At 35.1% G+C, this 16,366-nt stretch overlaps 3 protein-coding genes across 3 annotated transcripts in view; 2 read left to right on the forward strand and 1 right to left on the reverse strand.

The window, feature by feature from the left end:
- LOC125777006 (uncharacterized) overlaps positions 1 to 7,203 on the forward strand; it is a 35,528-nt gene extending 28,325 nt beyond the window's left edge. The window contains exon 3 of the mRNA XM_049450710.1: positions 7,077 to 7,203. The gene's annotated coding sequence lies outside the window, so the exon portion shown is untranslated. The remainder of the gene's footprint in view (positions 1 to 7,076) is intronic.
- LOC125776853 (SAFB-like transcription modulator) overlaps positions 1 to 16,366 on the forward strand; it is a 502,085-nt gene that overhangs the window by 118,253 nt on the left and 367,466 nt on the right. The gene's annotated exons all lie outside the window — the stretch shown is intronic.
- Positions 4,327 to 15,797, reverse strand: LOC105229550 (UDP-glycosyltransferase UGT5). Its single transcript, XM_011209904.4, has 3 exons — positions 15,046 to 15,797; positions 14,787 to 14,958; positions 4,327 to 5,526 (listed from the first exon to the last, which is right to left on the reverse strand). Exons 1-3 carry the CDS (start codon positions 15,744 to 15,746, stop codon positions 4,774 to 4,776), a joined length of 1,626 nt encoding a protein of 541 aa, XP_011208206.1. The 5' UTR covers positions 15,747 to 15,797; the 3' UTR covers positions 4,327 to 4,773.

Raw genomic sequence — 16,366 nt, forward strand, 5'->3', positions numbered from 1 at the left:
ATATACATATAAGTATTGTAATATTCAATTTCTATGTTTATTTTACAGTTGAATGTTTCATTTTCATTTCTCTTTAAATTGTCGCGAACTTCATATTATGTACATTATTCCAACTGTAAAGCTTCTGCTTACTTGTTTGTGCAATTTGTATATTTGCCATTTCCCCTTCTTCGCATAAGCATAAGCAGGTAGGCGCAAGCTCTAATTAGTTTGGGCTATATATGCTATATACTTGTTGTTTGTAAGCTGCAGTATGTTTTCCCTCTATCCTAGCTGTGCCGATCTGCACGGTAAATGCAAATGCCTTTGTGCATATATGCCACTGCATATCGTGTTTGAGCTTATTCATCGATCAGCCAGGAAAGTGGAAGGACATACTGCGGTAAGTAATAATCAATAATGTAATTATTTATAAATGTATATTGCCTTACTAATACTGTTATTTAGAAATAAACCATTTGGAACCATTTTGAACCATTTGGAACCATTTTGAACTATTTGAACATTGCTCCATTTGAAGCCGTTCGGAAGCAAACCAAATGCGTTAAACTCGCCCCACTTGATCGATGACAACGGCTATAATAAACAGGTTAACATTCACTTCTGTGCCTCTCACATATAATAATACTGTTCACTTTCGGGTTAATCAAAGTGCTGCATTTATGAAATAAATTAAAATATACTTATCGATGTAGATCAGCCCAAAGCAAACTTTAAGAACCAAAGATTAATATTTAAGTGCTTTTCAATGTCTAGAATCAGAATTCAAGCTTGAGAACAGAAACCCCAAAAAAAAGATTTTTTTTGTTGCCCGGTGTAATCATTTAATTTATTTCAGAAAAATTGAATGCTTTAAGAGAGCCAACACGCACAGAAATCAAACGGAAGGAAGTTAATTTATAGTGTTAATGTGTGATGTTATTAAATGTGTACATATATATAGTATAATAAAATAACTGAATTATTTAAAGGTAATAATCTTTTTAGTCGAACATGTTTTAAATAAATATATATGTACATACATATATATTTCCAAATAAAATATTGTTCGAATTGTTTAAAAATACAAATGTATATAAGTATAGGCCTTTTTATTCATATTTAGAAGTAAAATGTACAAAGACCGTAAGTTACACATTTATTGTAATACAAAATAAGCTAAACTTTAGTTGCTCTTTTTTAATCTCATTTTTTTCTACAATTGCTTAAATCTATTCCAACAGTTTTATTATTATTCCCTATCGCTATTTACGGCTTAAGCTGCTAGAATTTTTAGTCTGCAGTTCTATTATCTGATCAAATTTTTATACCCTGAACAGGGTATATTATGTTTGCCACGATGTTTGTAGTACTCAGAAGGAGGCGTCGGAGACTCTATAAAGTATATATTTAAATGATCGGTATGCTGAGCTGAGTCGATCTAGCCATGTCCGTCTGTCTGTCTGTCCGTCTGTTTGTATACGAGGTTTGACAATTAGGTAATGGGACTGATTTTATTGCCGCGCTTCTGGTAAACCTGTGAAATTCCCTTTCTCTTTTTCCGGCATCCCTCCCCTCTTCATTGGTATGTGTACCATCGCTCTAGCTTGTTTAGTTCGCCTGCTGCGTCAAGTTGAGTAGACGTGTGTTTGTAGTGCTCGTCACGAAAAATGGGAAAACGAAATCAAGAGCAACACGTCGCGATAAAATTTTGCGCCAGATTGGGCGAAACAGCTTCGGAAACGTACGCTAAAATTGTAAGAGTGTATGGTGATAGTGCTCTTAGTCGTGCCCAGGCTCACAATGGTTGTCTCCGCGCGCCCCACGATGATTATTGCCTTTTTTGATAGTCATGGAATCGTCCACAAAGAATTCTTTCCACCAGGGAAAACTGTGAATCAAGTCTACTATTGCCAAGTACTCGAAAGATTGCGAACACGAGTCAACGGGGTGCGCCCAGACATCGCTCGTAACTGGATCCTTCATCACGACAACGCGCCGTGCCATACCGCCCTCAGCGTGTCCCAGTATTTGGCCTCTAAAGGGATCAGCGTGTTGCAACAGTCGCCTTATTCGCCCAGCATGTCACCCTGTGATTTTTTTTGTTTCGTAAAACAAAATCGGTGGTGAAAGGAACCCATTTTTAGTCGATTACGGACATCCAGGCGGCCGTGACGAGGGTACTCGCGGACATCGCAGTCGAAGCGTTCCAGAAATGTTACGAAGCATGGAAAATGCGCTGAAATCGCTGTATAGCTGCCCAAGAGGACTACTTTGAAGGGAATAGCAGAGTGGTAGAATAATTTTTAAATATACGGTTTTTATGGAATCAGTCTCATTACTTAATTGTCATACCTCGTATATACGAACTACTCCCTCAGTGTTTAAGATATCGTTTTGAAATTTTGCAAACGTCATTTTCTCTTCAATGAGCTGCTAATTAGCCGGAACTGCCGATATCGGACCACTATAACATTTAGCTGCCATACAAATTGAACGATCAAACGAACGAATCAAATTCTTATAAGGAAAACTTTCGCATTTGACAATGCATCTTTACAAAAGTTGGAAAAAGAATGATCGGAATCTAGTGCTGGTATGGAAAACTTTTGTATTTGACAAGACATATTCACAAAATTTGGTATAGATTAGTTTGTAAGGCAACAATGTAATCTCCGAAGAAATTGTTCAGATCGGTTAACTATAGCATATAGCTGCCACACAAACTGAATGATCGGAATCAAATGAACACATAGTTACTAAAAGAAATGCACTTACATTAGCTGCGGTGCAACCGAAGTAAACGTTTTTTTCTTATTTTAATATATCTCCATTTTTTGATTTTCCTCTTCCAAAAATCTTTTCAAGCGTTCTACTGTACTCTCTAATTTTTTCCTTCTGGGTACACTAGCATTTCTTTCTAGTTGCATTTTTTTGTCAGTTGGATATATTAGAACTAAAGTTTATATTTTGTTGCTCTAGCGATGGGGAAAGCAAATCTGCATTCACCCCTGAAATTGTTACATTTAAATTCTCATTGACGGGTTGGCTGCCAAGAGAATGCCTTCTACAGCTTGAGAAATGCCACAAAGACTCACAATAGTTTCTTCGTTTTGTGTGAGCTGATATTTAGAAAAGGAGCCATCTTCGCTTGCTCGACTCTCAATTTTGTTGTGAGCTAATTTTCTTTTAAGTTCGCTTTTTCACTCAGTTATAACCTGTAAAAATAAGTTTGTTTTAAATACAGCTTAATTTTCAATGAAATTTATTTATTTTCCTTTTTCCACCCGGTTACATCTTTATGTGGAGGATCTGCAGCATTAAGGGATCTATTATCAGTTTATTGCGTTTCGTAAATCTTTTTATGATATCTAAATTTTTCCATAATAGCATTATTTTGCTATTTAGCGTTCTGCTCTTATGTTTTCCCCTACACAAATAAAGTTAATTACTTCGTAACAATAAAATAAATAAATTTATTAACTTATATATTTTCAACGCAATATTCAAATTTGTTAGCGATTATATTTTTGCTTTATTGGTTTCGATGACACCCAAAACCGATACAAATTCTGTTTCAAACATCAAACCAATAATATCTGAATTCACGGTATCCGACAACTATCGGATTCCACAACACCCCCGAGTAAAATTACTAAAAAGCCATGTGGACATTTTTCCCCCTCTGGACCCGCCACTGCACATGTATATTACCCTCCCTTCCACAACATTCGATCAGCCTTTTCTTTTTTTCTATCTTCGTGATCACCTCATATAATTCCAATTGAAGCCATATCCATCAACACTAATGTTTTCTGCTCTCTAACCTCTGCCAATCATGATTGTAATTTGGATTTTGTTCCAATTGTTGTCAATCCACATTGCGCGAGCTGTGAATTTCTGGAAAAATCGCCTACCTTGAAAGTCAGTATTGAATTCGATCAGTGGATTGTTACATAAAAGTTCCCATTTAATGGCTATATACTAATCTTTATTTTTAATTCAGTCAGTTTAAAGCTTTATTATAGCCCTGATAGACGACTGCGCTTATTTTGATTAACCATTATCCGAATTTACAACTTCTTACTTAACTAGAATTATGTCTGCTGTCAATCTGGCAGCCCTTATATGGTAGACCGTTAACAAAACTTTGCCACCCGCGTAATTTGGCAACTATGAATTTCGCTGTCTGATTGATTTTGGCAATTAATCGTCGATTCTATTTTGTTTTGGCATCCATATTCATCACGATATGTGTATGAATATAGTCATGTACTACTTCAAAATGAAGGTAGAAATTTAGTTGCAGTTTGGACAAAAAAACTAGAGAAAAAAACTAGTAATGACTATTCTTTTTGATACTGTGTTTCATTTCGAGGACACAATAGTAATTGCTTTTTATTTTTAACTTCAGACTAACACCACGCCTAATCCCGATTTTACAACGAATTTGATCCGTTCTTATTTGTTAGATGTAATATTATAACAATTGTGCTAAATAAACTGGCAATTAAATATTAAATATACATTTATAGAGTGTTTGGAACAGATTACAAATTCAATGATAATATCGCCGACTATAACACGCATTAAAACATATACAAAAATTAAATTTATTCACCTGGAATTTTGTATGTATTTCCGTTTTGTTATATTGAGGAAAAAATGTAATATTTTGCAACTTTCATTAATGAAAAAAATTATAAAATATTTCAATCCAGGATTTTTTCATATCCAAATCCATGGTTAATTAGTGCTCCTAAACTGAAGCTACCGAAAATATACAATATAAGCTTATTCTTTTTTGGATTTCTTTGAATCTCCTGCCTTTTGCTTTCCTTTAGCTGAACGTACTAATTTAAATAAAAGCTTACAAGAAAATTTTAGCAACTTCCACATCAAATAAAGCGTTATCCATATAGCTAATAAAACGTCCAAGCTATTCGACTGTACAAAATTCAAATGAATCAGTGGACTTTGCATGTGTGCAGCTCCATGATGACGTATAACATATTCTACCCAAAAATTAACAGTTTCTTTAGCAGTCAATGGACGATTTCGATATAATTCTGAAAATCGATGTACATTATTTCGATATATTGGGTTATGAAGCACTTCAAGTATGGCGTCTCTGAACTCATTTTCTTTCAAATTTAAAATGTCCACTTGTACGCCATAACCGGAAGACACTATTTTAGCAGCATTCGCGGGTTGTTCAGCAAATATTGGCATTGCAACCATAGGCACACTGTGATAAGTCGCTTCCACCATTCCACCCTTTCCGGCATGTGTGATGAAAAGCCTAAGGTTAGGATGTGCGAGTATATCATCTTGTGGTAACCATTTTTGGTAGAGTATATTTGAGGCATTGCCAGGGGTATTTTCCAAATTTTCCCACTTCCAAACCACATTTTGTTCCAACGAGGAAAGTACTTTGTAAATTAATTTAACAGTCTCTGGTTGTATGCTGGAACTTTTCATGTTTGAACCCAAACTGAAGAGTATTGCTCCATTCTTTTTGGAGGCATTCAAAAAGTGATCAATAATCTGAAAAAGAATGAGAGGTTAGTAAAAAGGGAAATTTCTTATCAGCTGCATTTGGTTTAAATAAAATTAGAAAATAAACTGTGACAAAATCGTTAAATATGATTGAAGTAAAAAAAGTTTCGGAAAATCGAGTGCAATCGAATAAAGATATTTACATAATTCGATAATTAAAAGCGTATCAAATATTTTCATTTGTTTACAAAACTTAAGTAAACTAGAGCGATTTGCGCGGCCCCAAAACGGCGAAATTTTAAGGTTTTAAAATGCATTATATTAAAATATTCTTCGTAAAAACTCAACATTTTCCATTCGACGAAATCGAAATCAAAGGATTCCAATCATACAAGTATACTTACTTCTATGACATCTTATTCTCACTCACTCGTCAAATGCTCACTTAGTTTCATTACTTAATTATACTTTGTGTCCGAGATATTTATATTAACATCATCCAGTGGCGTAGCTACAACTTCGGGCGCCCGGGGCCAAGGATGATCTGCCGCACCCCTTTATCTACCTACCAACAAGTTTCATGAGGTGATTCGAACAAAAGTGAATTTTTAAAAAATATCTTCTATATTAAGTATACAAAATTTAGGAACTAGAAGCCACGCAAATTCTGAAGTTCCAAAATTCTCACAATACGGTTTTGAGGAAATTGATAGTAAATTTACAAGACATCTTATTAAAAGCCATAGAAAACCCCATTTTCGCCATATATCTTGTACACTTTTAACACAATTTTCTATAATTTTTTCCCGAATTGGAGTTTTTAAATACCATTTTTGAAAATCTGGAGAAATAAAAGTATTTGTTACATTCAAAGCATAGGGTAACTGTGAGAGTGACACGTCGCGACGACAGAGAAAAAATAAAGAACTGTTTTTTTTGTCACTCATACGTCGCAATGTGTCGCTCTCACAGTTTGCCCTATGCTTCAACTGTGACATATCCGTTGGTTTCTCAAAATATGTTCGGTTAAAGAAACTATGGCATTTTTTGTCTGTACACGAGGCTTGTTACAAATGTCTCTTGGAAATGGAAAAACTATTTTTAAGAAAGATATAAGCCAAAAGATATAATACAAATTCAAAGACTGAAGAGTATTCGAGTAAAAATTAATATTTTCCGTTGTTATTCAGATTATTACATTGTGAGTGTACCGACCAGATATTCACCATGCGCCAAATCTCGGAAAAGACCTGTGAAAGGAGAATCGATACACACCACCTCTTCGTCGATTTCAAGGCTGCTTTCGACAGCACGAAAAGGAGCTGCCTTTATGCCGCGATGTCTGAATTTGGTATCCCCGCAAAACTAATACGGCTGTGTAAGCTGACGCTGAGCAATACCAAAAGCTCCGTCAGAATCGGGAAGGACCTCTCCGAGCCGTTCGATACCAAACGAGGTTTTAGACAAGGCGATTCCTTATAGTCCTTTGCGCATTGGCCACGGCGAATATCGCATTCGATGGAACGATGAGCTGTACGAGATATACGACGACATTGACATAGTTCAGCGAATTAAAAGACAGCGCCTACGCTGGCTAGGTCATGTTGTCCGGATGGACGAAAACACTCCAGCTATGAAAGTATTCGACGCAGTACCCGCCGGGGGAAGCAGAGGAAGAGGAAGACCTCCACCACGTAGCGAAAAGAAGAAACGACTGGCGCGCGGTTGTTAACTCGGCTATACGATATTATACGATCACTTAATTTTGCTAAGATATTTTACTTATTGATCGACAAATACTGTTGAAAGCAAGCTTTGAAATGTCTTTATTAGGAAGATACTCCCTTTCAATTTCGGGGTTCCCTTTGGATTTCAATATTATACCTTATTGAATTATCGATATTTTCAATAAAATGTCAACCATTCTTTCCGCGTGTTTGAAAAGTCCGATTTCGATTACTTTTAGACACTTACCTATTTGTTACTTTATTTTGATGGTGCCATAGACTGTCGATTTACGATACATACATAAGTCACATGGAATTTAAAATTGCTATACATACATCACTATTAAATACGCGTGTTTTTTAACACGTTTTGCTCATTTTCTCATTGTAGCATAATAATGTAGAAGGTAAAGCTATACAAAAAAATTGGTTGATATTGGTCAAGTAATTCCTGAGATATAGGCTTTTATCTAAAGGGGGATGGTTCACTGCCCATTATCCGATTTCGAAAACTGAATTTGAAGCTTCAGACATATTTTGACAATGAATTGCATATATTCGATACAATTTCGTCAGTTTTCCTTCACTGTGAGAAAGCGTTATGCAGCGATAATTTGTAAGCTACATATGCATGCTTTTGTAAAAATTGGAAATATAATCCCAATACATGTTTTGGGTGGGATATGTAATTCCAATGAACGTTTTATATTTCAAAAAAAAACTAAATCTAAACGATGTTAAGCGTTTTGTGCTTGAAACCAGTGATGGTCCTAATTGCACTTGAGCTGAAAAAAGTGGAGGACCAGTAAAACACACACTGGGATAGTTTCATCGTTCTCCACACGTATGCACTCTAATAAAATAAAACGTTGCTGAAAGCTTGTTTAATATCTTACAAACAACCATTAGATGTACAAAATTGTTGTTTCAATCGTTTAAATGTGTAGTAGCGAAAAGTGTTGGGTGATGCTAGTAGCTCAGGAAGGTCATACTAACAATTTTATCACTATAGACTTTTTGGTCATTGAGAATTTACTTGTAAAGCGGTCATAAAATTATCGTTATATCACCTGTTGGATTCCATTTAAAAATTAAAGAATTGGTAAAATCATCATTGTTGGGTTGAAAATTGGTATTGGGACATTTATTTATATAGACTTGTTATGGGATTTTTCGGTAAACATAAGTCCATGACAAAATTATCTAGCAAAAAGTAAGATATTTATTCTGTTTGTTTTTATCAACCACCAAAATGGAAAGTTATTTGTGGATGTCGACAATATTTTTGATTATTACATATGTTTAGAAATATAAACTTTTTTAAAAAGAAGTGAAATATATTTGCAAAATTCTGTTCTCAATGAATTCCAATTAGATCATTTTAAATTCTGGGTATTTAAATATACTTCTACATAAGTATATTAAAAGTATAGAAATTTTTCTAGTTGTGAATATAAATCTGAAGAATTAAATTCGAGCTGATGTCTTCTATATTTGCCTTTAATTTTCTTCGTTTCTTTTGTGAACAACAAGTAAGAATACGAATTCAAAATAGTAAGTAAAGGGTGATTTTTTAAGAGCTTGATAACTTTTTTAAAAAAAAAAACGCATAAAATTTGCAAAATCTCATCGGTTCTTTATTTGAAACGTTAGATTGGTTCATGACATTTACTTTTTGAAGATAATTTCATTTAAATGTTGACCGCGGCTGCGTCTTAGGTGGTCCATTCGGAAAGTCCAATTTTGGGCAACTTTTTCGAGCATTTCGGCCGGAATAGCCCGAATTTCTTCGGAAATGTTGTCTTCCAAAGCTGGAATAGTTGCTGGCTTATTTCTGTAGACTTTAGACTTGACGTAGCCCCACAAAAAATAGTCTAAAGGCGTTAAATCGCATGATCTTGGTGGCCAACTTACGGGTCCATTTCTTGAGATGAATTGTTGTCCGAAGTTTTCCCTCAAAATGGCCATAGAATCGCGAGCTGTGTGGCATGTAGCGCCATCTTGTTGAAACCACATGTCAACCAAGTTCAGTTCTTCCATTTTTGGCAACAAAAAGTTTGTTAGCATCGAACGATAGCGATCGCCATTCACCGTAACGTTGCGTCCAACAGCATCTTTGAAAAAATACGGTCCAATGATTCCACCAGCGTACAAACCACACCAAACAGTGCATTTTTCGGGATGCATGGGCAGTTCTTGAACGGCTTCTGGTTGCTCTTCACCCCAAATGCGGCAATTTTGCTTATTTACGTAGCCATTCAACCAGAAATGAGCCTCATCGCTGAACAAAACACGCGCGCGAAACACATTTCGAACCGAACACTGATTTTGGTAATAAAATTCAATGATTTGCAAGCGTTGCTAGTTAGTAAGTCTATTCATGATGAAATGTCAAAGCATACTGAGCATCTTTCTCTTTGACACCATGTCTGAAATCCCACGTGATCTGTCAAATACTAATGCATGAAAATCCTAACCTCAAAAAAATCACCCGTTAGTTATGGTTATAACATATGCATATTTAAATTAAATTATTGCATCACTCTGCTGTGAGTAAAGAGTAATTAAGATTCAATAAAAGTCGAGTCAAGTACTGATAAGTGTACAAATAAGAGATCCATAAGTTTAAAATAAATTAAGTTAAAAAAAAATTCTTACTTCCATGAGATAACATGTGCATACAATTTAATCAAAATAAAACTATACTAATGAACGGATATCTACTTTCAAAAGAACCATCACCACTTTGCATGAACTGTAATGATACCCTAACCATTGTTGATTTGCATACCGCTATAGCAACACTGGACTACGAAAATATAAACAAACATCTACCTTTTTTAGAAGAGAGTGTTCAAAGGGTACGGACGTGTTATTTAACTCGCTCCGTGAATTCAATCTTTACAAAAAAAAAATTAATCATAAAACCAAAGTAAAACAAAAAAAAAAAACAATTTATAAATTGTAAACAAACATTTAAAACAGTGCACACAAATTAATAATAATAAACATAAACAATTAGTGCACGAATCAACAAGTGAAAACAAAAAACAAAACAAAAATCAAACAAACAATAATGAGTGCTTCGCAGCCTCATCAGCAAGGCCGTAGGCATTCCTTAAATGCCTACTTCAGCTTTGTCGACCCAACAACAATCACAACTACTGCAAATAAAAAGTGTAACGGCGATGATGAGTCATCGCGGCGATCAGCTGAAAAGGAGTCGAAGCAAAGAACGCAGTCAGCAGTAGCAGCCGAAAACAACAATCGGGCAATAACAAATGCCCTGACACCAACCAGCCTGCAGGTACCAACAAACGAGCAGGCAACGAAGAAAATCACAAGGCAAGGTGAGAGTGTACCAACAAAAAAAAGCCCGTCTGTACAAACAGGCATTGACCGCTACGTCAATATAAAGAGGAAATTAAGTCCTTCTAAATCAGCGGTCAATCCTAAAAAATTTCAAGGCAGCACACCAAATAAAAATAAAACGGAAGTTTTAAATGGCAACAGATTTGCCATACTAAGCAATGGTTCAGACGACGATGCGAAGGGTACCACCACAGTCGTTCATGCCAAACCACCTCCGATATATTTGCGCGAGCGTAGCAGTAATACTCTTGTTGCGAATTTAAGTGAAATTGTTGGCACTAACAATTTTCATATAGTGCCTTTGAAAAAAGGCAATATAGACGAAACAAAAATTCAGTCCTACACTGAAAAAAGTTTCATGGAAATCGTTAAATTTTTGTCGAATAAAAACAAAAATTATTATTCGTATCAACTGAAGAGCTCTAAGGGCCTAGTTGTTGTAATCAAGGGCATAGAGTCCGCCGTAGACTCTAGTGAAGTGAAAGAAGCATTGGAGGAATGTGGTTTTGGAATTAAAACAGTTGTAAATATATTTAATAGAAACAAAGTACCACAGCCAATGTTTAAAATTGAATTGTTGCCGAATTCGAATCAACTAAAAAAAAATGAGACCCATCCTATATACAATCTGAAATATTTGCTGCATCGCAGAGTAACTGTGGAAGAACCACATAAAAGAAATGGTCCGGTACAATGTACTAACTGCCAAGAATATGGGCATACTAAATCATATTGCACTCTACGCAGTGTTTGTGTGGTATGTGGTGATTTACATCCCACTTCGAAATGCACCCTTAAGAAAGAAGAATTAAATAAAAAATGCAGCAATTGTGGAGGAAATCACACTGCTAACTACAGGGGTTGTCCTGTATATAAAGATTTGAAATCGAAGTTGTCACAGGGCATTCAAGCACGTCGTAACCAAATGTTACAAGCACCCCGTAATGAAATTATAGCAACCTCAGAGAAAAGTTCAAATCCTATTACTTCTATCAGTAATAATATGCAAGGAAGCTATGCAAATGTGGTGAAAGGCAACACTGTGCAAATGCAACTGCCGCAAAATCCTCCAAATGGAGGTATTGAAACTATGATTATAAATCTTACACAGTGTATGACACAATTTATGTCTACCATGCAAAACATGATCCAAGATTTAATAAAATCACAAAATCAAATGCTGCAAAATTTATTAAGTAAAAAATGAGCTTACTAAATATCTGTATATGGAATGCCAACGGTGTTAACCAACATAAATTAGAGATTATCAGATTTCTGTCTGAAAAGAATATTGATGTAATGCTTATATCAGAAACTCATTTAACAAATAAAAATAATTTCAATATTCCGGGATTTAGAGTCTATGTCACAAATCATCCAGATGGAAAAGCGCATGGTGGCACGGCAGTGTTGATTAGAAATCGTTTAAACCACTATGCCCTAGAATCGCATGCTACTCCACAGTTACAAGCTACAACAATTTCACTCAAAAATCGGGGTTGTGACTTAAACCTTACTGCTATATACTGTCCACCTCGTTTTAAAATTACAGAAATCGAATTTAAAGACTTTTTTGGAACACTAGGTCAAAAATTTCTAGCAGGTGGAGATTATAACGCAAAACACACGTACTGGGGCTCACGTCTTATTAATCCGAAAGGACGACAGTTGTACTACACTATTATGAATAAGAATAATAAGCTGGATATAATATCTCCTGGTAAGCCGACATACTGGCCCAGTGATAGAAGAAAAATACCAGACTTAATAGATTTTGCTGTAGTCAAAAATATAGATAGATCGCTTATGACAGCTGATACATGTACAGACTTATCATCTGATCATTCTCCTGTACTAATAAAGTTATACGAACAGCCCATGATATTTGAGCCAAAAGTTACTCTAACATCACATAAAACTAACTGGTTGAAATATAGAAAGTATATCAGCACCCACATCAATATTGATTGCAAAATAAATACAGGAAGAGACATTGATGAAAATATAAGAGAAATTAATGACGTAATAACTAATGCAGCTGTATTGGCAACACCAAAAAGAAATAACAAACCAGTTGGTTTTAGAAAGATCACCAATAATGAAATAGAGAAACTTGTAAATGAGAAAAGGCGAGCTAGGCGGGAATGGCAGTTAAGTCGATCCCCTTCAACTTTGCTTCAACTGAAATCTGCTGTACGAAAGTTAAAAAAAGCGCTTAAATGCGAAGAGGAACACAACACTGAAAATTATATAAAGAAACTGTGTCCAAATTCTCGCAAACAAAATTCTCTTTGGAAAGCACAAAAGTCTTTCAAGCCACCAGTAGATTCCAACATGCCTCTAAGACAGTTGAATGGTAATTGGGCACGTAGTGATGAGGACAAGGCAAATTGCTTTGCAAATCACCTAGAAAAGGTATTTCAACCCAATTGCCCAAAGAACAACTTTGAGTTGCCAACCTTGCCCAATACCGTAAAAGAGTCGCATGTGTCTATTAGGACTTCTACTTCTGAAGTTACTAGAATAATAAAAGAGCTTAACCCCAAAAAATCACCTGGACATGATAATATTACCCCAAAAATGCTAATTGAGTTACCAAATATTGCCGTAAAGGTGCTCTCTTTGCTCTTCAATGCAATTCTTAATCTCGGACACTATCCAAATTCGTGGAAAAAGTCGCAGATCATCTTGATAGACAAACCTGGGAAAGACTTAACACAGCCGTCTTCATACAGACCAATCAGTCTTCTACCCTGTCTTTCTAAGATATTTGAAAAATTGTTACTATCAAAGATGACTCCTTTCCTCCACGAAAATAATATAGTACCAATTCACCAATTTGGGTTTCGTGAAAAACATAGCACGATTGAGCAAGTAAATAGAATTACTAACGAAATAAGAAGAGCATTTGAGCACAGGAGTACTGTTCAGCTATATTTCTAGACGTGGCTCAGGCGTTTGATAAGGTATGGCATGAGGGCCTTTTATACAAGATTAAAAATATTCTGCCTTCAAAATTATATAAAACATTGGAATCGTATTTAAAAAATAGAAAATTTATGGTAAAAGTGGGAGATTTCATATCTGATGAAAGACACATAAGGGCTGGTGTACCCCAGGGCAGTGTTCTAGGCCCAACACTATACATCATATATACAGCAGATCTTCCAACAGCTAACAATGTATTAACTTCTACTTTTGCGGACGACACAGCTATAGTGAGCCGTAACAAATGCCACATAATAGCATCAAGAATATTAGCCGAGCACTTAAAGTTTGTCGAAGAATGGCTAGCTAACTGGCGTATAAAGGTAAATGAACAAAAGTGTAAGCATGTTACATTTTCGCTTAGACCAAAAATGTGTCCGGCAATAAAAATTAACAATATTTTAGTACCCCAAGCGAATGAAGTAACCTATCTTGGTATTCACCTAGATAGAAGACTTACGTGGAAAAAACATATATCTAGTAAAATAACTTGCATGAAGATAAGAGCTGCAAATTTAAATTGGCTATTAAATAAAAACTCCAAACTTAGCCTAGACAACAAAGTGCTTTTATATAATGCGGTCATAAAGCCGATTTGGATGTATGGCATTCAACTGTGGGGTACGACCTGTGCAACTAATATAGACATAATACAAAGGTTCCAATCAAAAATCAATCAATCAAAGATCAATCACGTGTTCACCATGGTACATGCGTAATGAGAATATCCATAAAGACCTTGGTATTTCTATGGTAAGGAAAGAAGTAGAAGACAGCAGAATTAAATATATATGTAAACTCCGTGATCACCCAAACCCTTTGGCTAATGCTTTGGTACATTCCTGCAATCAAACACGCCTTAAAAGAAGAGATATGCCCGCGTACTGAGGAGCAATGTATCACCAAAACACCTCAATCATTTGCTTGAGCGTGTCTAGTTTTTAAATAGGTTTAAGATTTTATTACTTATTGTTAGGCTTTAAACACACAAAAAGCAGATTCAATAAATAAAAAGATTTTGAAACAAAAAAAAAAAAAAAACATCTACCTCCTATACTATTAAAATTAATTTAGAGTTGAAATGTACATACATATAAGTAAATTAATATGTATTTATCTATACAAAATGGGACCTAAGCAGCCAGTTCTTTGTTTTTTCTAGTATATCTGTAAATTTATTTACAGGTCATATTAAAATAAATAAATAAATTATTTTCCCACCTTAGGTAAAGGCGTTGCCTTTTCCTTTATTTGTATGCCACCGATTTCTACCATACCAGGTACCATCGGCCGTATGGGCCCCTCACTGAAATGGCTGTTACAAAATATTAAGGATACGTTCTCCGTCATTTCTGAATATGTACGTAGTGCCGCATCGTCGGCTGCTAACTCTCTATTATATAATTGAAATTAATTATGTAATTATAAATTAAAAAAATTACATTGCATACCATTTCTATAAATAATTCATTGAACTCACTTGTAATATGCCGCAAATGAAATATCCATGATATTGGTAGCTAAACGCAACAAACCACTCGATACAAAATTTAGCAGACGTGATCCAAAACTCATAATTTCACCGTTTTTATGAGGAGTAAATACAGACGGTACATACGAAACTTCATGCGGTACTCCAACAAAATCATTTACCATCTCCATTGGTTGGCCCGTCCAACTGAGTATCATGGGGCAATTCAATTTAGCCGGAACGATGAATTGGAAATTATTCATAAAATATCCCATTATAACCAAATCATATTTGTTGTTATAGATTTGTTGAAATTTTTCATTCTTAACAACATCCAATTGCAATGTGACCATAACATTGTCAGCTCTCAAGAATTTCATCATCATAACGATGGGGTTTTGCTTTTTTACTCCTAAATCGGATAATTCTTCATTCATTTCCTTTTGACGCGCTTCCGACGGCTCAATAATGATGTTGTGTATTTTGGGATGATTGACTTTCGGTTTTAAACTTGAGACAACGGTTATGTTGTGACCACGTTCAGCCAGTGTTTTCATAATTGACATATGTACGATTAAATGTGAGGGACTGGGACTAAGAAATACACCAAGAATATTAGCGCTAGAAGCTGGTTGCACTCCTGTCGATATGGCTATTATCGCCGCTATCGTGATAGCGATTATGCCGCGATCGTCCGACGAACACTTCATTTTCTTTTGATTTCGTTAAACGAACTGAAACAAACTGAGCGATTAAACAACATTTTATTCTATGTAATCGTCGATATGATATAGAGGCGCTAGACTTCAACAAATTTATGAGTGCAATGATAGCAGAAATTGTTTTTGTAATTGGTTTGTAGAAGTATGCGGTATATAAGTACATACTTCTACCAACTACAATTTTCTTAGTAAATATGTACAAATATAAATATGTACATACATATGTTGTATTTGCGGTGACGCATCCATTATCAATTAAGTTCATAAAGTGCAATTACACAATAATGAATGAAATTGCTAATTCATTATATACATACTATAACCATGTTTACCGTTTAGATAACGTATATCAGTAGTACATATACAAATATCTAAGTCTGCGACGCACTAAATCGTACAAAACCATATTTGTGAATAATTTTTTTGTCAAATCATTTAATAATTTTAATAGAATGATGACAGCTTCTAAAGCCAAATGAGAACTTCGAACGCTGTCCATTCCGACATAGGAATGTGTAGAAAAAGAATAAGTAAAGAAACCGACAAAGCACTTTCAAAAATATATTTCCGCGTACTCACAACTTGAATACCCGGAAGGAACTCAAGTA

This window comes from Bactrocera dorsalis, chromosome 1 (genome assembly GCF_023373825.1).
Source record: "Bactrocera dorsalis isolate Fly_Bdor chromosome 1, ASM2337382v1, whole genome shotgun sequence".
Taxonomy (NCBI): Eukaryota; Metazoa; Arthropoda; class Insecta; order Diptera; family Tephritidae; genus Bactrocera; species Bactrocera dorsalis.